General features: G+C 32.7%; 2 protein-coding genes across 2 annotated transcripts; both read right to left on the bottom strand.

The window, feature by feature from the left end:
- Positions 1-13,013: 13,013 nt before the first annotated feature.
- On the bottom strand, positions 13,014-14,488 carry LOC122580834 (receptor-like protein kinase ANXUR2). Its single transcript, XM_043752988.1, has 2 exons — positions 13,630-14,488; positions 13,014-13,249 (listed from the first exon to the last, which is right to left on the bottom strand). Exons 1-2 carry the CDS (start codon positions 14,473-14,475, stop codon positions 13,232-13,234), a joined length of 864 nt encoding a protein of 287 aa, XP_043608923.1. The 5' UTR covers positions 14,476-14,488; the 3' UTR covers positions 13,014-13,231.
- A 296-nt stretch (positions 14,489-14,784) lies between these two features.
- LOC122583753 (probable receptor-like protein kinase At2g23200) lies at positions 14,785-15,630 on the bottom strand. Its single transcript, XM_043756127.1, has one exon. It carries the CDS (start codon positions 15,628-15,630, stop codon positions 14,785-14,787), a length of 846 nt encoding a protein of 281 aa, XP_043612062.1.
- Between the last annotated feature and the right edge of the window lie 7,373 nt (positions 15,631-23,003).

The following is a 23,003-nucleotide window of genomic DNA, read 5'->3' as shown; positions in this document are numbered from 1 at the left end:
GTTACCTTTAATAGGAAATTCGTGTAAATAAGTTACCTTTTTATAGATTTTTCCTTAAAATAAAATCTTTTCTTGAAACGTATCGTGGGTAATTACTTCAAATGGATAAGAAAGTAAGTAAGTATTATCAACTCGTTTTGGTTTGTAGAATGCAAATTAAAATTATAAATTTCCAAGTTAGTTAACAAAGGATTTTGAAATGAAATGAATTTCTAAAATCAATAGAGTATTGTATTATGGGAAAATTACTTAGATGGTCTAATCTTAAGTTGTATAACTAGATTTAGACACTTACATTATTTTTTACCCATTTGAACAATAATTTCTTACTACTTATATCGTTTAAATAAGAAATAAAATCATCCAATCAAATCATGCCAAATATCAATTGTGAGCTTCAATGCATATCATACGGATATAAAATTTTCAAATATTTACACAAAGACATTAAACATGCCACATCACTTTTTTTGTTCCCTGACAAACTTTGAAATCCCGTCTAGAACTTAGAAAGCATGAGTCATCTTCTATTTCTTCTTATTCTAACAACACTACTCTAATCATTTGTTGGAGACTCAAATATGTGAATTTAAAAATATTTAATTGGGTGCACTCCACAATCATATTAGTTAGTGGAATTCTTGTGCACTCCACAATCATATTAGTTAGTGGAATTCTTTTAAGGGATTAGAACACTAATGCGATACAAGTTTACGTCTCACACCATGGCATTATGCCCCAAAGCTCATACTTTTTAAACTTTTTAAGAGGCTAATTAATAAAAATCCACTTGATTCACAATTTACTACATAGAAGCTAATAACGAGCTACGTGATTATAAGTATGTAGTAAAAAACTCTAGCACATAATTAATATCTAAATTTAATAGCACTATATATATTTCTAAGAAGAAAAAGAAAAGTAAAATTTGATCTGCTAATATATATATATATTTTAAAAAGAGACCATAAAACGTGTTGAACATTATGCTTTCAACCTATAAATCCCCGATTAAATCTCCACTACAGCAAATCTAAACTAATAAAAATAATATCTTAAACTTTGCATGCAAACATGGTATAATCAAACTAAAGCTCCATGTACTTATGAAAGATCCCCGACAAGTGTAAGTATTGTAGTCTATTATTTAACACTTGGCATGATTTAATGAAATGATTTTATTTTATACTAAGTAAGTTAGGTAGTAAAAATTAATTGATCAAATAAGTAAAAAATATTGTAGGTGTCTAAATCTAGACACACCATTTAAGTAATTTTCCCTTGTATTAATTCAACATTCTTTAAAAATCATTCATTTGTTTGAGAGTTTAATAGAGTTTTCCTTTTGAATATCGAGGTCCGGTTTAAACAACTTACTAGCAAGATGTTAAGTTAAATCTCACCAATTGACAATGAAAAAGTTTGTTTCTATATAATATCACATGTATTAAAACTAATATATGTGAGCTCCCTTTTATATATCACAAGTGGGTGAAGATAGAAATGCTAACAATATGTACTTGACAATGAAGGTTAGATCAACTAGCTGGAGTAATTTCTGGTCTTACCTCAGGTCATGAGTTCGATTCTCTAGAGTGACATGTCTTGAGGGTTTTTATTTTGAATCATCTGTAACAGCTTATGGTTTACATCTCGTAGTCTAAAGTACATGTAGGACTATCATTATACGGTGATGCGTCCCCTGATATCAAATATCGACTGACTGTTAAAATATATATATATAGGGAAAAGTGAATATATGGCTATCATGTATCCAAGCTTGGTTATAGATCTCCTCACATATTAATTTTTTAATATTTGTTGCAAAATAAATAAATCACATGGCCCCATGATTTTTATGGTTTAAAAAATTGACATGTGAAGGGTTCTATACCCAAGTTTAGATACAAGATAGCCACATATTCCCTTCCCTCATATATATATATATATATACCTACATTTTAATTTACAGTTAGACAAGTCGTACGACTCGTTTTGGTCAACGAACCAAGTGTGAAAGAGGTAAAATATTCTTCAGTACAATCACAAATTAATGTTACAGTATTAAAATTTTTAAAGATTGTAGCATTGTATATGGCGCCTGGTATCCCGACCATTATTTTGGTAACCCGACTAGATTATTAATGACAGGGGGCTCGCTTTTTACTCTACCATATATACCATTATAAACATGGGGGCCCACACTTTTTGGTTGGGATACCAAAAAGTGTGGTTGGGATACTAGGGGTGTTGTATAATCTTTACGGTATTAATTAAGTAGGCAATCCACTGTAAAGAGCAATACATTGTATTCTTATTACTCTTGACTAGTCTTGGGTACGATGTGAAAGTATTGTACGACTACATTTTAATTTACAGTTAGTACGACTCATTTTGGTCAACCAGCCAAGTGTGAACTGTGAACTGCAGTAAAAGAGGTCAAATATTCTTGAGTACAATGTAATTAAAATTTAAATATTATAGCATTGTATAATCCTTTACGGTATTAAGTATGCAATCCGTTCTAAAGAGCCTGATATTAATTACGATATCGTTTAGGATGTCCTTTTTGAAATACATAAGTGTGTTGGGGTCTCCGCAAAGAAATTAATAATTACCGGTGAACTTCTCTGCTTATCTCAAGAAGGAAGATCACAGTTAAACAAGCGGGATGTTTTGATTTTTGGTTGGGCATGTGACAAGCATGCTTGTGTGTATGTGACAAGTGTTTTCTCTCTCGTGGGATTTAGAGGCGGATGTTTCACCGCGGGAGAGACCGTTTTTAAAAACTGCCTCATGCAACGTGACTAAACATGTGAAAACGTCCATCAACAATCAAAAGGCGTTACTTTTATCCTTAAACTTTTTTTGAGGCCATTTCTGTGTTTTTCGTAACTGAACACGTCATTACATATGTATATCGAGTAATAGAAATATTAACAACTATTTATGACAGACTTCATTTTTTATTTGGTCATTATCAATTATCAATCTTTAACTTCAAACTTTTTTTTCTAACAATATATAAACAACTATTTATAATAGACTATAAAATTAAGCGATTAAATATTTGATTCTTCGTTTTACATTGCCAAGTTGTTAACACCTAGTCGGCCTACGAATTATAAAAGGGATAATAACATACGAATATAACCACCTATGACAGAATGGTTATGTAATGTAGTAACTTACTCAGGTGGTTATGTAATGTATGCACTTATGTTTTTTTGGCTATACTATGTAAAAACCTTTTTATTTGGGTCAATCAATGTAAGGACCTATGTTTTTTTTTGCTATACTATGTAAGGTCCATACATATTTTACATAGTATAGCAAAAAAACATAGGTGGATACATTACATAGCCACCCGAGTAGATCACTATATTACATAACTATTTTGTCATAAGTGGTTACATTCATATGTCATTAACTTATATTAATATTAATTAATTATATTAATATTAATTAATATACTCTCCTTTTTCTGTTTTTAGTTCTATTAACTTATATTAATATTAATTAATTAATTTTCATTAAGAAAGATAGATTGAAATGTTATCCTTTAGTACCAAAATTTGAATTTATTCTTCTAAAGACATTTCTAAATAACCAAAAGATTTTGAAGTACCAATCAACTAAAAAGTTGTGGATTAAAGTCATATAACTTAAAATTTTGGGACAGAACGTATAAAAGAAAACGTTATTCAACAGGTCGAGATCATATGATTATTCATATTGCACACATTTCCAATGAGGCTTCAACCCACAACATGATTGGTGTGGAGATTAACAAAATAGACAGCCCCATACTCGTCCTATCCTAGTTTGGACTCACCATATAAAGCCCAGACCAAAAATGATCGGGGTTGGTCCTAATTAGAGCCATTTTAAACACAAAACGTTGAATATAAAACATGGCATGAGTAAAGAAATACAGGATAAACCACTAATTACACATACTGTAGTATGCAGAGTTCGCAAACACAATGTTTATTGAGGTAGTACATAGTTTAGAGCTGTAGATTTGTCTCAAGAGTTTAATGGCTCCATCTTTGATTAGAAGGTAGAACGGTCCATTGTCATAACACCACACAGGCAGTTACATAGCAGAAGTATGCCTTCTGTTGTATTGTGGCATGATGATACGTTTAATATGTACGACCAGATCTAGTCTTATTTTTAAAGTGTCACTTTTGCCTTTTTATACAGAACGCATAGAGATACATTTATATGTAAGGTCGGGTCGGCTCTGGTCTTACACTTTAAGTATGTCACTTTTGTGGCATACTTAAAGTGTAAGAAGTGAGATGCCTCCTGTTGTATTGTGGCAGGCAAAAAAGAAAAAAGTGAGATGCAATACTAGTACAGAAACCGATATAGATGACGTTTTCCTTGCAGTGCTCAGAGTATAGTACAATAAGGGTGCAAGTATTTCAGACCAAAACCAACTTGTTGTGTCTGTGTTTTTCATTCCTTATATTTCGCCTCCATAACGTGTAGCTCTCAATATCACAACTAAATAGTTCTTTAAATTAAACACAGTCAAAATGCAATGTTTATACCAAACAAATCGACTATGTCTCAGCAATATGCCAATCATCCTGCAGGCAAATGGAGTGAACACCTCGGTATGAAAACCTTCTTATCAAATGAAAATGTACATGCTTATATAACTAGTTTTATGAACTTGATTCATTATTAGAAACTAAAATGGATAGAAGATGCATGTAGAGTCAGTTGTTGCATTGAAGAAACGTATAAAAATCAGTAGCTTCACTGTAAAAGGTTGTGGTAAACATTGTACAAACATGTGTACATATCACTAAATCAGGCATAGATGCACAAAAGCTGGTAGAAAGGAAGAAAAACTACGAACTAGACGCACCGCTTCAGCAACAGGTAGTCTTTGCCTTTCGGTCTCTCAATCGCAAACTTGTGGCAGCCACATAATGAATGTTTTGTAGAGCAGTAAATAACGGTAACATTAACAGTATATGATAATCACAATCAATTACACTCGTGAATACAAATCATGTGTTGTACCATGTTAAGGAATGCATTTCAAGTTTGCTATTGCGTCTGCTTTATATCTTGTGTACCAGCTTATGCTGCTTATATGTCGTTATTTTATGGGTGGATCACTTCCAGACAATTGTCATCTATTTTTTATGCTTTGATTATTCAGCTAAGATTTAAATGATATCTGATCCTGTAAAGATTAGTAGAGTATTAATGCTCAATCTCAGTTGTTGATTTGCATATCTGACAACATTTTAGATTTTGGTAACAGGATACGATTAGACTATGAGACAAAGTGGGATAAGGATCTTTACTTGAGTCTGAAAAAGCTAGTGAAGGTAAACTTTACACCTTTCAAGATAACCCCAAAGTCATCCAACGAATAACCAATGATTTTTGCGTACTTCTGGACTTCCCATGGAAGCAAAGACACCATTGTAAATCCTGTCCATGAAAACCATCAAGAAGTTATGGTTATCAGGTTTGCCTGTGAAATACTCTTCACAATTGCATAACCTTTCAGTCAATACATTCCTGACTTCTCCTGGTTTGAATTTAATGATCATCCGATATCTGTTCGGCCGATCAGGTGGAACAAAAACTCGAATTTCCATATCCACTTGGCCCTGTTTTCAGAAGCTATATATAGGCCTGGCTCCCATATCTTCAGCTATGATTAATAAATTAGTGTGTTTTCAGAAACTGTCGTAACTTAGTGTGTTGAACTAAATTAGTAAATCAAGGGAAAACAAGCAATCAATATTGCCTCAGGGGTCACAATCCATATATAAACAGTTTATCACTCATTGATCGTTACATTTACCATACAAACGAAGACGAAACTTTTTACCCAATATCGTTTCACGGGTCACAGTCATTGCATTAGTATTTTATCTCAGATTGACGCTGCCATTTTGTTTTCTTTTTTTGTACAAATTTTTTTCGGTAATTTTTTTTTTTGTTAACCATTCTTAAGACCACCAAGCCCTCCCGAATGAGTTCTACTATAGAAGCTTTCAACGTAGACCCGGGGACAAATCTTTCACTCAATGAGAAGTGAAAACCTGTGACTAGATCGTCTTGAAGATGGATGCGACGGGAAGAGATTCCATAAAGAGCATTCCATAAGTGGACTGCTAGGACTTTGGAGTGCCCTTTCTCCAGAAGAGAAGAAGGTAAGCTTTCAAGCCGTAGCTTGCTGGTTTTTCCTCATCCAATCAAAAAAGAAAGAGAATGAAACCTGGCGAAAAAGAAATGAACACATTGCTGAGCTTCGTCTTTGTTTTATTCATCAATAGTTCTCTAAGTTTGAAGTCTTCCCAGAATAAAGAAGTCTTGGGAAGTTTCTGGTAAAACAGTACTCAGCGTACAAGAGCCGCAGATAATAGTACTTACCATTCTTTTTCACAATAGGCATCCAACGTAGTTTGTCACTACTAGAACCATGATAGGCATACATGAATTTACGGTCGAGAATAAATTCCATCAGCCTTTCCTCTTTTCTTTCTTCCTTTGGAAATAGGGGAGTGACCTCAAGTGTACTCCAAGATACTAAGATTAAGCTACAATTGGACACCGGGTCCCCGCGAAGCTTTTGAAGATCCGGGAACTTATGCGGGATCTCCAAAGCAGACCCAAATTGTAACTTAATATTTGGAATTATAGTGTGTTCTATATAATGTATTCTGTAACTATCACTGGAGGCAGCTTCCAGGAAGTTTCATCAGAGAAGACAAACCCCGGCTAATATTCTAGAATTCACTTCCACTTTTCATTTTTTTCGTTGCAAAAAATTTATTTATCAAATATAGAAGACAAAATATGTAACTCACTAATGCATGGGGTATGGCTTTACTATTGCCTCCTGGAGTATGATGTATTCTTGTATATTATTGTATATATTAATAAAACTTGATCGTTCAAAAAAAAATATAGAAGACAAAGGTAATCATGAATTCAATTCAATACACAATGCAAAATTGTATGCAATAACTGTAACACCTCAAAACTCGAAGTAATGGGTTAGCAGAATAACACTCTGGATATCAACTTGGAAGTAAATGGCCTTAATTCGTGACCTATAAGGTACACAAACTTATTTTTATCTGCTACCATAAAGAATTCAAGAATTTTGGTCACATGTGTACCAAAAAAAAAAGTTCTAGTTTATGCTCCTACAATAAGTAAATTTACCTTTTTAACACTAAATACCTACAACAGTTTTATACAACGATTTCATCTTAATTTTTTCAATTACAAAGTCAAATAATGGGTTGGATAACTTACATGCACACTACATACGTAACAAACTAAACAAGTAAAGAAGTACATTATTAGAACCAAATGAACCATAATGCTCATAAGGCTATTAATCAGGTCAGGTATGGGTCGACTGTTCGGTTTATAGATTGATGGGTTTAAATTCTTCAACCTTAACCTAACTCGCTACAAGTTTCAAGTTACAAACTTCAACACTCAAGACCTACTAACCCGGATCTGACAATAATGACATGGGTTGAACAAGGTGTTAAGTTGACGGGTTCATTACTTCATTTTGTAGTAACTAACACATCATAACTTTAAATTGTACCAAGATGTGTTAGACCAAAGTTCAAAACATGCTTAGATTTTAGAGGGTGGACTTTATATGTATTTTTAATGCAAGTTTCATTTGAAAAGAACCATGTTTGCAGGTGGACCCATTGAAGTGTTGAACCAAAGTGATGAGGTGGTGGGTCAGAATTCAGAAATATATAACCTTAATCCGGTATTATTCAAGTCGATTTCAGGTTGAGTCTGAGTATTGCATCCCTGTAAAGCTGGGAGAATCAATCCAAGTCAAACCCAGAAAAACCCCATCTAATCTCGGCTCCCATATCTTCTGATAGCCACCCATTTTTGCGTATATTTTATATAAACATTGTGTCAACCAAATTTTATATGTATATGCATTAATATATCATAACAAAAATAGAAATTTAGGAAAATTTGAGTTGGAATGTTATAAATTAAGTGAGGCTCATAGCAACTGATATAAAATTACGCAAAAATCCTTCGCTACAAAAGTAAAGAATGAAAGAGATGAAGATCGGAAGACCTAGGTATGACGTGGATTAACACCGGCAGATTTCTGCGGTGGCTTCGCGGCGGTTGTTTTCATCAGCTAGTACGTTCTTCCGATCAATGGTGGGATATATGATGGGTTTAAAAAATATGGCGAAATAAACGTTGACCTTTATTATAATTGGTACTCGTATTAATTATGGTGGTACCTTTGATTACTTCTTATCGGACACTTTTGGTCCTTCAAAACAATTTGCTGGTCAACTTTCATTCTTGTAACTTTTGATGTAAGCATTTTTTTTACCTTTAATAAAATATGAATTAGTCGTGAATCTGAGAGATATAAAATAATTTTTTTTATCTGGTTTAACGGTAAAAAGCTCTCATCGCCGAATAGATCCCCAATATAAACTTCTCAATTCGAAACCTAATAACACCTATAGATCTATAGTCATATTCACTAGATCATTCGATGATAGTTAGGTAAGCTCATAAACATTGTTAGTTTTTATAACACCCCAAGATTTTAAGGTAAAAGAAATTAACCCCTTTTTATAGTTTTGACATTAAATTAATTTCCTAGTATTTTATTTTTAGATATGGGGTTAATTTAGTTGGAACTTTAGCGGATAGCGGGTAAAATACCCACATTTTTGAGAGATGGGTCGTGGCACCCATAGAAAATGCCAGCCACATCTCCTTTTTCCACCTTTACACTTCATTTTGTTCTTCCAAAAATTTCTTCATGCAACCTTCTTCCATTCCTTTCAAAATCAATGGTGAATTCTTCAATTCAAAGGAAAGGTTATCCATAATAATCATTATCATCATCGATTTCTATCAAGTAAATTTAAAAGCTAGGGTTTGGGTGGTAAAGGGTGGTGGCCGAAAATTAAAAAGAAAAGGGGAAAAGGATTTTGTAATCACCAACTAGAACTCTCTCACTTATGCAAAACAATTGTAACTTGGAGCTTTGTGAATCACAAACATTTTAAACCTACTGCATTAATATACCCTTTTTGACCTTTGCAATTTCACCACTATATTTGTTGTGCACTTGTGCCGACCATTTTGCTACCTCTAAACCAATAACAAAAGGATGGTATCCTACTAGGCACTTTCAATACTAAAATTAAAGCTTAAGAGTCTAGTTTCTAGTAAACGGGCATATGGTAAAAATGGAGAGGGATCCCTGTTCAAGCTATCCGCAAAAAGTCGAGCCTTTTTTTTTTCTAATTACGTGGCTTAATGGGTAGACTTTTTCCATAGTCATCGTGGGATGTCCAATGAGGTTTGAACCGGCAGTTGTGAAGTATTTAAAAAAACCCCGAATGGTACATCACGAATTGTTTGATCTAAGTAAGAAGGTAGTTACTCAAATTCAATTGTATAGTGGATTAAATTCAATTGTATAGTGGATTAAGTTAAAGTAGACAATAAAATAACATAAACTATAGATTGCTATCTAAAAAAGAACCTAGAGCTTTGTGAATCTCAAATATTTTAAACCTATTGCGGTAATATAATTTCAAATAATACATGGAAAGGAAAACAGATACCCATTTTCAGCCTCTGCAAATTGACCACTACAGATGTTGCAGCAACCATTATGCTACCTCTAAAGTGATAAGAAAAAGGATCGTATCCTACCAGGCACTTGCAAAAATAAATTTAAAGCTTCTAATTTCTAGTAAACGGGCAAATGGAGAGGGATCCCAGTTCAAGCTATCCAAAAAAGTCAGGCTTTGGTTCTAATGTATGTGGCAGTCTAACGGATATTCTTTATGCCAATTCATAGACTTTTTTCATATGCCGATGAGGTTGAAACCCGTAGTAGTGAAGTATACTTATTTTATTTTTTTTAAATAAAAAAGGCAAACAAACAAACACAAATGGTACATGAATTGTTTAATGTTAAAAAATAAAAGAAGGTATTTACTCAAATTTAATCCTATAGAGGATTAAGTTAAAATTGACAAAAAAAAAAAAAAAAATCCGTAAACCGAAGGAAATAGAGATTAATGCTACCTGATGTGTATATTATCATCGCTTCGCACTCATTGTAACAGGGAGCTTGAGCAAAGGGGCACCATCTGTACGGAGGTGATATATATACCACAAGATTTGATATATCTACCACCACTATGCACTACTGACTTGTATAATCAGCTATTAAACTTATACATTGTGGTAGATGAATCAAAAACTGTGGTACGTTTATCATTTCCCCCAAAATGTCTGAAACATAGATATATATATATATATATATATTCTGTCGCGTCCAACCATATATGTTTGTTGTATATAACCATCTACTGATGGTTTTTGGGTAAGATGGTGCCAATCGTGTACAACTAAATTCATAGTCCTTGCTAATCCCAAACTCCAAATCATCCATCTCCACTTAAATGGTTGCTTTGAAAAAAAAAGAATCATTGTGTTAGAGACGTTTCATCAAACACTTTGTAGGCATCCTGTTATGATGAAGATAATCAAACCTCGAATATACTACTCTCTACTTCAGAGTTGAAAACAGTCTGGTTCACATAACATCCGAAGGATGCACCAACACTCGAACGCATTCTTTAACCCATAAAGATCAAAAAAGAAGTGTGGTTAATTGATGGGTGCAAGGCCCATAAAATCAATCTAGTTTTTGGTTTCTACAACTAGTTTTGTTTTTTTTTTATTTTATTTTTAAACCGGAGCCTTAAAAGTTGTCAGCAAACAAATGTTTTTAATTTAATGATGAAAAAATTTTATATATGTCATTGGTAAATTATAAAATATCATATTTATCTAATTTAATTTTAAAATATCATATATGTCATTTGTAATTTATTAATATATCAAATATGTCATTGTTAAATAACAAATATCATATGTTATTTCCAATCTACCAATTATCAATTGTGTCGTTGTTAAGAAAGAAGATTAAATATCCCCAAATAAAATTTTATCTATCATATATTCTATTGCTAAATTTAAAATACATCAAATATGTCAATGAAATATATCAAATATGCCCCATTAAATTAATTTAGTCAAAATAAAACATAAATTTTTCTAAAAACTCATCAATGAAAAATTTAAAATTCACAATTACACACGTATTTTATTTTCTTTTTATAGTTCAATCCATGTTTTTTTCCCCGAACGGTGTAAATTTAATTTAATGTTACGACATGATTAATTTGATTGATATTCTTAAACTCGTTATTTAGTTTAATTCATTGTATATAATAAGTGTTGAAGAAAAAATAAAAAGAGGAAGGGGGGGAGGGATTTAAATACGAATTTAAAATTTAATGATAAGTTTAAAGTATTTGACATACTTCATCAGGTATATTTCGAAAATAATGACGACATATATAATTTAATAATGTATTTGGGCACATATGATTTTCTTTTATTTAAAAATGGTATATTTGATATTTCAATATATTAGGAGTGACATATTTGATATTTAAGTGTAACGAGAGCAAGTACCGGCGCGTTGTGGTGGTGAGATGGTGGGGTGGTACGTAGGTCATAAAGTGTGATAGATTATAGGAGTTGATATGTCATAAAGTATGATAGTCAAATGCCTTAGCCGTACGAGCTCCGCCCTCAGATTTAAAAATTTGTCGGAAGTATATCGAATGACATCTCTAATGAAAGAGCATGAAATTTTAAGAACACCCATACAATTTTATAATTTATCGATGTACGGTTTTTGATATAAAGGATTTTAAATGAATTGGAGGAATAAATGATTTATGGAGGAGAAAGAAAAAAAATGATTGGTTGAGATTTGAGGAGAGAAAAAGAGTATTATAGTTATTTTAGGTAAATATAAAATAGATAAAAAGGCATTTTGAAGAAATACTTAAAATCAATATTGAAAATTTAAGGAAAATCTGTTTTATAATATATTATATATATAAATAGAGTGGCATATATGATATTTCAAAATTAAATTGGACAAATATGATATTATGTCCCTTATTAATGGCATATATGAAATTTTTCTTTTAATGATTTATATTTAACTTTTTTAAAGGTAAACGTTTGATAGGAATCCAACGAATTTCAGGCTCCCTGTTGTCATTTTATTGTGACAATTTTCCATTTTTTGGGCATACTACTTTTTAAACCTTTCTTTATACCATTTTTAACACTTTATCCCATTTGTTTTTTTCTTTTTCTTTACAAACCTATAAGGTAAACTTTTTAAGTCTACCTTTTTCATCTAAATAACACATCTTTGTTTGTATTATATATTAGTTGATGAAAATTATATCAATGAAAAATACATTTAAAAATCCAATCAATTCGTATATGTTATATCAAGTGTTATATAATACGAACAAAAATATTTACAATTAAAGTTGAAAGAAAAAAAAAATCAAAAAGTCAAATTATAACACTTAATATGGGACACAGAGGATATATATTTAACTTCATATTTATATTGTAAACTATTGTACACTATGTAACAACATTTGTATTTATTAGATATTACAAATGTTTGTTGTAAATTTATCATAACAATTTCTCAACAAAGTAAATTGATCTTAAATTTATACTCGGTAATATAAATGGTACTCGTATATAAATGGGAGAAACAATGTAACAATCATTATAACATTGGTTGTAAAAAAGAAACAAAGTTAGAAACAAGTTCGTCGATTGATTTTTAAAAATCTAAACACATTTAGGATGCAAAAGCATCCATTGAATTTTTACATGTTTGTCATCCAATATCATTAGAAATACCTTAGGTGATCGAGTGTTTAACATCGTCACGAGATACCTCAGTTACATTCGTAATTAGTGAGGTTTATCCATAATTGGTTATTGAAAATTTTATATGTAATGAAGCTCCGGCCCCCTACCAACTTAGTAATATACTGTAGATCAGAATATCAAAGGAACTACTCAATCACAAGGGTATATATATTGCCCGTAAAAAGTACTGAATTTGATTAAACAAATGGATGACACCCCATCCTTAAATAGGTAAAAATAAAAGAAGAAAAGATAACTGCAATAGCAACAAAGAGTACAGGAAACGTTAGCCAGACTAAGTCCGGACTCTTATTTAGGGGAAACAAAAAATAATTAATTGATCCAGCTTCATTTGAGGGAATCTGCAACCAGCGCACGCTTAATCACTTCCTGAAATCTGCAATACAATACATATATATCATGATCATGTGATTAGGTATTAGCGCTACTTCCAACATCTGAAGCTTTTCCTCTTCATCTATATATATAGATGCATCTTTGGTATGTTCTTCAACGCACGTTTAAAATAACACTATTTAACAAGTAGGCCATGTACGTAGTCAAGTACAGGGGGTTTGGACATCATTAAAATACGAGTACGTAGTGTCTAGATATTACATGATCAGCAAGTTCTTCTTTCGAGAAATAATAGCTTACTTTATTTCTTGGATATCTTTTGGTCTACTGTTTCTTTAAGGAATACATGTGATCGATTTGTTTTGTACAACGTGATATGAAAAGCAGTCTGCTTTTGCAGAACTATAGATGAGAACTTACTTGGAATTTCCGTGCCTCCTCAAGTTTTTCTAGAACTTCTTTTGCGGTTGGACGTTTTTCTCTATCCTCATGTAAGCACTGGTAGGCAATCGTTTTGAATGCAATCAATGCTTTCGGCTCGATCTGTTTCTTTATAGCTTCAAATACAAAGTCATCGATTTTTCCTTTTTCAAAGTTCTCTTTGACGACGACACCTGTTAGAAATCTCCCACACATGATCTCAAACAAAACCACCCCAAATGAATAAATATCGGATTCTATTGTTAAGAAACCAGATTCCGAATACAGGGGGTCCAAGTAGCCCTCTGTGCCGCACGCATGATCGATGACATAGCCTGTTTCCTTGTTTATTGGACTTATCAAGGAAAGCCCAAAATCAGCAAGTTTTGCATTCCATTTATCATTTAGTAGAATGTTAGGTGTTTTGATGTCCCTGTGTATCACTATTGCCTGTCTTCTCACTCCTCCATGAAGGAAAGCCAGCGCAGTTGCAACATCGATACATATATTAAGCCGTTTCATCCATGTAAGACGAGCATCCTTCAAATACCTATCAAGACTTCCTCGAGACGCATACTCGTAAACAATGACTTTTTCATCATTTTCATTACAATATCCCACAAGAGAGATGATATTCTCATGTTTATACTCGAACAGAATTTGGATCTCATTCCTGAATTCTTTTTCCCCTTGACCATGACTTGTATCCAATCGCTTTGCAACAATAGTATTGAACCCATCACCCTGTGGTACTTTTCCTATATAAACTTCCCCAAATCCTCCAAGGCCAATGCGATTCTTATTATCAAAGTATTCCGTGGCCAGTTTAATGTCCTGAAGTGACATTATGAGGGCGTCATTGTTTTCCTGTCAGTCACGAGACACCAAAATATATAAAATAATGTCAAGTTTGAAGATTATATTATCGTAATCATTATGTGCTCAAAGTCAATATTTTCATAAAAATGAATGCATCTTTGGGCTGCGTATATATATGGTAGAAATTATTTTTTTTGTATATATAGTATGGTATACTAAAATTGAATGAATGGATAACCTTTCGTTTGAAATGCATGATATAATAATTAACAGCCGGCCAGGATCAAAAGTATGGTGAGTTAGAAAGTGTTTTCATTTGCTTTAAACTATTGACTATTAATTAATTACCTGTAACAGTAAGGCTTCCTGAAGCTCTTTGACAACCACATTTACTGGTGGACGTTGGTTTGGGATTTCTGTCACACACTGATATGCAATTTTCACAAAGATGTCCAAAGAATCTTTATTGGGTCCTCTTTTTAAAATGTAGCTGTTTTCATCACTTTCTTCCCCTAGTAATGGATCTATCATTTCCATTAGTGTTCCCTCTCGGAAGCATCGGCGTGCCACAAATGGCAGCCCTTGGTCGCTCTCTTTTAAGTATATTGGGTCTTCGCCTAACCTCCCACATAGGACTTCAAACAGAACCGCTCCAAAACTATATACATCAGATTCTCTTGTTAACCTACGAGTCTTCCTATATTCTGGATCTACGTTAACATCTGGGATTCCCCTAGCATATTCTAGAGTTTCATCATCTTCGTTCGGAGACGAGAATACCGAGTGCCCAAAGTCAGCAATCTTGGCCCCCCAATTCTTGTCCAATGCAATGTTGGAACTCTGTATATCACCGTGTACGACACTCTGTCCGCCCGCCATCTCAAAATGAAGGTAATTCAATGCCTTTGCAACATCAAGGCAGATTTTCAAACGCTGTACCCACGTAAGAATGGGCGTGTCGTCATAAAATAAATGGTCATTAAGGTAACTGTTATAAGGATACTCAACAACAAGGATCTTCTGTCCACCTTGGACACAGATTCCAAGAAGTTTGACTATGCTTGGATGGTCGCAAGTGTCAAGCAATTTAAACTCCCTATAGAACCAATCCTCACACCCTGGGTGGAATCTGTTTATAGAGACAACGCTGTGTTTTTTGGGCACATCCTTCCCTTCTTTCATGGAAAGGTTTCCTTCTTCATCAGAATGCTCGAATTCATCAAATGTGTAAGACTTATAGCTTCCGGTTCTCCTGTAACTGGATGCCCCGGAAAAGTTATCTGTTGCTAACTTTATATCACTGAGGGGAATCTTTAAGTGCTCCAATTGTTTTATCTGTAAACATTGTGGATGGAACACCCCCGATGTACAAGATTTATTAACACTAACTAATATATATACGATTATTAATTTATAAAAACTAAGAGTTTGAGCGCAATTTACTATAATATATATGTTCACGATGCAAACCTGACAATAAAATACATGGATCATAAAAGTATTGATGGAAATATGATATTACTTTTGTTATCACAAACGATATGGCCGGCGCTAGTATTGTGATGGTGAAATATTGCAATTTCTTTTCGATTAGATTACATTTTTATTTATTTGATATATATGGTGATGTAATTATTTAATTGTCACATGTTTAATAATAATAATATTGTAGGCTTATCTGTATCTATTATAAGAATGATATGGAAATTATATTACATAACATACAATAATAGAAGATATACATAACTAGAAGAAAAACATATCTATCTATCTATTAAAAGAGTAGTTATCCTAATATTTTAAAACCTCTTTTAATTTAAAGCTATTTTTAAAAATTGACACATAAGCTTTTATCTCATATGTCATTTTTATAATAATTATTTTATTTAAACATATTTAATGAATTCCATAAATTCTATATATGTCAAAGATATTTTAATAAATTCTCATCAAATATAAATATTAATAAACTATTTTAGGGTTTATGGAATTTGTGTCAAAATTATTTTCAAAAAATAAATTTAATAACCGCACATCGTGCGGGTAAAACACCTAGTATATATATAAAATATTATAAATTATTTTCAACACTTTTTTTCTAATAATTCGTTGCAATTACAAGTAGAAGTTTGCAAGAAAGTATATATCCAAAAAACTTACAATAGTTATTAAGGTACCTTGTGATCTACTTTATAATATTAAAAAAAAAAAAAAAAACTAGATTTACCCTTTTGTCAAATTGTTTATAACAATTTAAAGATAAAATAAATTATTGAATATATAATTTTAAATGTAAAAAATGTAAGTAAAAATAAATTTGAAAGAATATACTTTTATCACATTGAACACATATATTTTATTTCATATTTTGAATTACTTTTTTTAGACAATATTTCATATGTTGAAATTTTTTAATTAAATGTTGAAAAATTTAAAAAAAATCTTCTCAAGTTGATTTAAAAGTTGTAATAAATATGAATTAAGTATTTAGGATAAAAAGTGTAAATTACTGATGGAAAACAAAAAAGTATAAATTAGTGAGACTTGTCCTATAAATATTAATATAAATACTAATATTAATATAATAATATATTGTGAAAATCTTTTAAATGTTCTTCCCATGTTTCGAACTCGAGGCCTCCAGCATGTAAAACTGATGCTCAACCACTGAGCTATAATGAAAAATACAAATTATAATATATCTTGATAATGATTATTATGATTTTTAATTTATAGCCAAACTAAATGATGACATAAGCGAAACTTGATTTGATGAAATTGAATGATTTGATTGGTCAATAAATCATTAGTTCAACTGTCTTTTAATATGTATAAGATAAATTAGTAAGATATACTTATTACTATATATTACTATTAAACAGTAAGAATCCTAGTTTTCTAAAGCTTTCTTCCAACTTAAAGCTAGCTTTAAACATTGCCACGTAGGATTTTATCCTATGTGGTATCTCCATACTTTTTTTTTACAATAGTTAACAATTTTTATATTAGATTAAATATTAAATACATATCACATTAAAATAAATATGCCTACTACAAAAGAAAAAAAGGAAACCGTATATATAATGCATTTGCAATATTTTAGATGCACTTTATGACAAAACTAATAGAATAAAGAAAGATGTCGTATGTTATAAAGAAAAAAACACTTATATATTATCTATTTATATAAAAAAAGAATCTTTAGATCAATGATATAGTTGGCAATGGAGTTTTTCTTTTTTCTATTTAATGTTTTTTTATTCAATTGATAAGGTTCTATTGTTTTTTAACTAAACCAAACTTTATTGATTATCTATGTCAATTAAAAAAAAATTTTAAAATACCTAATATATATATATATATATTAGTATTGAACTATTGGATATATATTAATGATTAAATATTAATGATTAAATGATAGTATTGAACTATTGGATAAAATACCTAATATATATATATATATATATATTAATGATTAAATATTAGTATTGAACTATTGGATAGCAATAACATAACTCAAAACTAGAATCTCAAAAGGGACGCGTTTCATTCAAAAAATAAGCCAAGTGTCAATGAATAAAATCCTCAATTTTGCTTTAGTATATTGGTAGATAATTTGCGTTTACGGAATGTTATGCCAACTCCTTATCTCACTTACTTTAATACTTTTTTTGCTTTAGTATATTGGTAATACTGTAATTACCTTGAAACTTTTTGTCCAGTGACATACCATCCATTGAAGCTGTTTTTTAATTTTTAATGTTTCAAATGAGTTTAAAAACGATCATAACTTTCAAACAGTAACTCCATTTTCCTCAAATCAGTTATCATCAAAAGATTATACTTTCTAGTGGTTATTGTCTTGAAATGTAAATCAGATCTTAACTATAAGTTACAAGTTCACAATAAGAAATATGGGATTTAGCCACGACACTTTTGCCTGCGATTTATTTTTCGTGACCAAAGCTCATTAGCTAATTAATTTTTTTAATTCGTTTCCACGCCCACATAAAAATTCCCGCCAATTACTTAGTCACGATTTTAGCCATACCAAATACTTTTCAATTCCTTGACTATTTAATTTGAAAATAAAATGAAATTTCCCGAAAAAAATACTAAGTTTGTTGTTCCCTCCACAAGGTTAGAGGGATAAGGAGCCGCTTTAGACCTAAGTTAAGAGGGTTTTTCGCCAAGTGATGGACTCGGTCTTTGCCGTAGGGTTTTATCCCTATATATAGGAGTTTGTGTGAGTCCACTTACACAAAATGTAGGACGAGTACAAGATATAACAAATAACAAATGTATATAAGTCAATAATAACAAGTATATCAAGTAACCCGACTGACAAGTAATTCTGATCTAGATAAAGACTAGTTTAGAATTACGATGCAGATATGGATATGAACAAACAAGATAAATAAGAACAAGTGCTTGAACTATATAAATACAATATATAATCAAGTATTATGGCAAATAGTCAAGATGTATTTTTCAAAGTATTTTATTTATTTCTATAAACAAAATACAAAGGTTGTTGCAAAACAAAGATAATCACACTTGTGAAAATATCTAAACAACCTTGAAATACAAATGATCTAAACAACAAGGAAATACTCGTAAGTTTACTTAGAGTATATATCACACATTGCAATGTCAAAGTTCCAAGCATTTTTGCAAGTGTGAGAAGTCTTATATTTATAGGCAAACATGTCTTGATGACATGGAAAATGCCATACAAATATGGTTGGGTGTATTTATGAATTTGTAGGACAAATCCATAACATGCTTGTTTAAGGTAAAGTATGTAAGTTTCTTTGATGTGACTTGACATACTTTACTCCCAACCTTTTGCTAAATTATCACAATACCAGGTATAAAGTTATTAACCGGGTAAAGGTAGTTAAAGGATGCAAAAAGACAACGTCGTAATCAGTGAAAAAGTGTTGTAAATACTTTTTCACTAAGAGCCTTCAGATCTTCAATCAGATTGAATCTTCTCAGAGCTCTGCTTCTCAGAAGTTTCCCTTATTCAGTCTTCAGTCTTCGACTTCAGAATGAATGTCTTCAGATGTGTTGATCTTGATCTGAGCGAAGCTTCAGAGAACTAATTCTGAGGGATGTCTCAGAATTTCTGTACAAGTATTTTCTCTTAACTTCAATATTTCTGAACAAATTATACTTGGTCGATTTTTGACCTAACAAATTCCCCATATCTGTTCTGAAATATTACATGCATTTTTAGACTTCTATCTATACATGTTTGTAAGTCTAAAATGCAAGTTTTGTTTAAGTTATGTGAAAAATTTTCTAAGGACATCTTATAGATGATTGATGCCTTAGAATTTTAACTTGTGAAATTTCTAACTTAAACCTATCATCTACTTGTAATGAAGGACTTTCAACATATATACAGTACAGAATCTCAGAATTTGTTACAAGTACATAAAAGTTGAAAATAATTACAAGTACAAGAAAATTACAGAGTGAAAACTACTTCTTTGCAGCCCTTGAGCCAGAAGGTGCATCAGCAGCTTTCCTCTTCAGCGGGGAATCCTTCTTCCCAAACAATCTAGCCTCCATCTCATTCTTGGCCTGCAGCTTCTGCTGAATCTTCTTTAAGAATGCACCAATTAAATGAGACTTTGGCTTCGCCCTCAGAATTGGGATCATTTCCTTGTGTTCAGAAATCCCAAATTCGTGCACTGAGACCTGAGAGTATTCTGATGGGACCCTTCCTTCCCTTGAGACCACCATATCAAACAGACTCAATCCATCATCCTTAGTAATTTCAACATCAGTGATTTTGGCAGGATGAGATTGATGCTTCAGATAATGCTCATACTGAGCCATTTCAGCTTTCTTCTGGGCTGCAACATCATCTTCAGAAAGTGGTACAAAGGTAGAAAGATCTACATCACCAGAATGCTTCCTTGTACTTCTTGGTCCAATCACTTTGGGCATAGATGGGGCTTTAACAATTGTTTCTCCACCTTCAGAACTTCAGCCAGAATATTTTTCTTTTTAGTTGCCATCTCTTTTTCTCTACTTTTCACTAAGTCTTCCTTGGACAACTGAAAGGTAAGATGGTCCAGCTTTTGTTCCAGAGGTGAGTAATTCACCCTATATTCATACTCAGTCATGTCAGCCACAACCTTCTGCACTCTTGCATCTCCTTTGATTTTCTAATATCTCTCCAATGAGAGACCAAGAGCTGCAGCATCAATGTGATCAAGAGTCCCCATCTTTTGATGTTGTTCTCTTTCTCTTAACTTGTTTTCTCTGAAGGCAATGAACTGACTAGACACTTGTTTCTGCAAGGCTTTCAATTTGTTCTCATCAGCTTTTGGATCAATAAGCAGAAAGCCTTGTTCATCAACCGTTTCACCAACCACAAGTCCAAAATCTTTCTTTCCTTTGGACTTGGGTTCTTCCACCATTTGAGCCTTGCCTTTAGCCTTGGCAATCTCAGAATCCTTTTGTTTCTGAAGTTCCCCCTCAGCTTCAGATTGCTTCTTGGTTGCTTCAATTAATTCTTGTGAGCTGGCAAGCAAACCAATAGGCACTTCACTTCCCCCTTTGGGGACCTCTGCAGGCATCTTCGAACATAATTCAATGGCAGCTTGCATGCCTTTAAGAGGTTCCCAACTTTGTTGAGTAATGCTATCAGAAATTCCCTTTAACATGGTGGAAAACTGAGCCCTTAATCTGAATGAGGAGTTCAGGTTCAGCTTCTCATGCTCCAGTAATTCTTTTAACACCTTTCTATCATCTTCAGAAAATGAGGGGGGGGGGGGAGTAACAACAGCTGCAGGTTCTTTCCTGAGCAATGCCAAGATTTCATCCAACTTCTAAGACTGGTCTTGGACAGATTTGCCAAGGATGGACACAGAATTTTTCACCTCTTCAACAGCTTTGTCCACCCTTGCATTTGCATTGTTGGTAAAGTCCTCGACCATCTCCTTAACTCTATCCTCAAACTTGGTTGCAATGGCAGTTGTCAATTGTGCTACCAGATTCTGAGACAACTCCAAATGCACCTTCTCAATAACATCATCGACCCCTGGCTTTTTCACCAACTCATTCACCTCCTTTGCAACTGCCAAGACTTCTTTCTTCATGAGTTCAACACTGGATGTCAGATTGGCAACAATAGAATTCTGCACATCCCTCTTGGTCAGTTTAAAGGCTTCTCTGATGGCTGAGCTGATATTGTTACAAGCCATCACCAATTCATTTAGCTTCCCACTAACTAGCCCCTCATTTCCAGCATCTTTGGTCAACTAAGTTCCAAGGAAGATCTGAGCACCTTTCATATCAACAATGGAGCTAGTATTGGCAGTTAGAGATTTAGTTAAGTCCTCAACCTTGAGAAGTAGGCTTTGGACTTCGGCATTTTGTTTCTCAAACTGTGCTTCCACACTCAAAGGAGGAGGTGGTTGTGCAGAAGCAGAAGCAACAAACTTGATATTCCCAAGCCCTTGCAAAACATTATCTATTTGCATTTCAGTTGGACCCTCAGATTCAGTTTCAGAGTCCAACTCCTTCTCAGCTTCTTCATTGTAATCAGTGGGCTTTGGGACTTGGTGAATTTGGCGGTGAAGATGTTGTAGTTGAGGTCTGAAAAGTTGGAGAAGTGATGTATGCTGGTGTTGAGCCTGCAGAAAACAAAGGGTATTCATGTGAAATTGGTGGTAGGCGATATGGTTGTTTATCATAGACAAATGATCTAAACAACAAGAAAATACTCGTAAGTTTACTTAGAGTATATATCACACGTTGCAATGCCAAAGTTCCAAGCATTTTTGCAAGTGTAAGAAGTCTTATATTAATAGGCAAACATGTCTTGATGACATGACAAATTCCGTACAAATATGATTGGGTGCATTTATGGATTTGTAGGCCAAATCCATAACATGTTTGCTTAAGGTAAAGTATGTAAGTTTCTTTGATGTGACTTGACATACTTTATTCCCAACCTTTTGCTAAAACTATCACAATACCAGGTATAAAGTTATTAACCGGGTAAAGGTAGTTAAAGGCTGCAAAAAGACTTTCTCGTAATCAGTGAAAAAGTGTTGTAAATACTTTTTCACTGAGAGCCTTCAAATCTTCAATCAGATGGAATCTTATCAGAGCTCTGCTTCTCAGAAGTTTCCCTTCTTCAGTCTTCAGTCTTCGACTTCAGAATGAATGTCTTCAGATGTGTTGATCTTGATCTGAGTGAAGCTTCAAAGAACTAATTCTGAGGGATGTCTCAGAATTGCTGTACAAGTATTTTGTCTGAACTTCAATATTTCTGAACAAATTATACTTGGTCGATTTTCGACCTAACAGTATCTAGGAGAAGGAAAGGGATAGGTCGGATCTCTTATACAGTGTCCAAGGTATTCGATGTGTGATTTTTCTTTCCTAATGAATAGATTTAGATAATTATGGAAAGGATGTGAATATATTCGATCTTTAACAAGCCTCTACAGAGCTGAGTGAGCCACCTTTAGAGCTTCGAAATTAATCTGGTTTAGTGCTCTGTAATTTTAGTAAATTGTTTCCTACGA

This window comes from Erigeron canadensis, chromosome 9 (assembly GCF_010389155.1).
Source record: "Erigeron canadensis isolate Cc75 chromosome 9, C_canadensis_v1, whole genome shotgun sequence".
Lineage (NCBI taxonomy): Eukaryota > Viridiplantae > Streptophyta > Magnoliopsida > Asterales > Asteraceae > Erigeron > Erigeron canadensis.
This window is presented reverse-complemented; position numbering and strand designations above follow the sequence as displayed.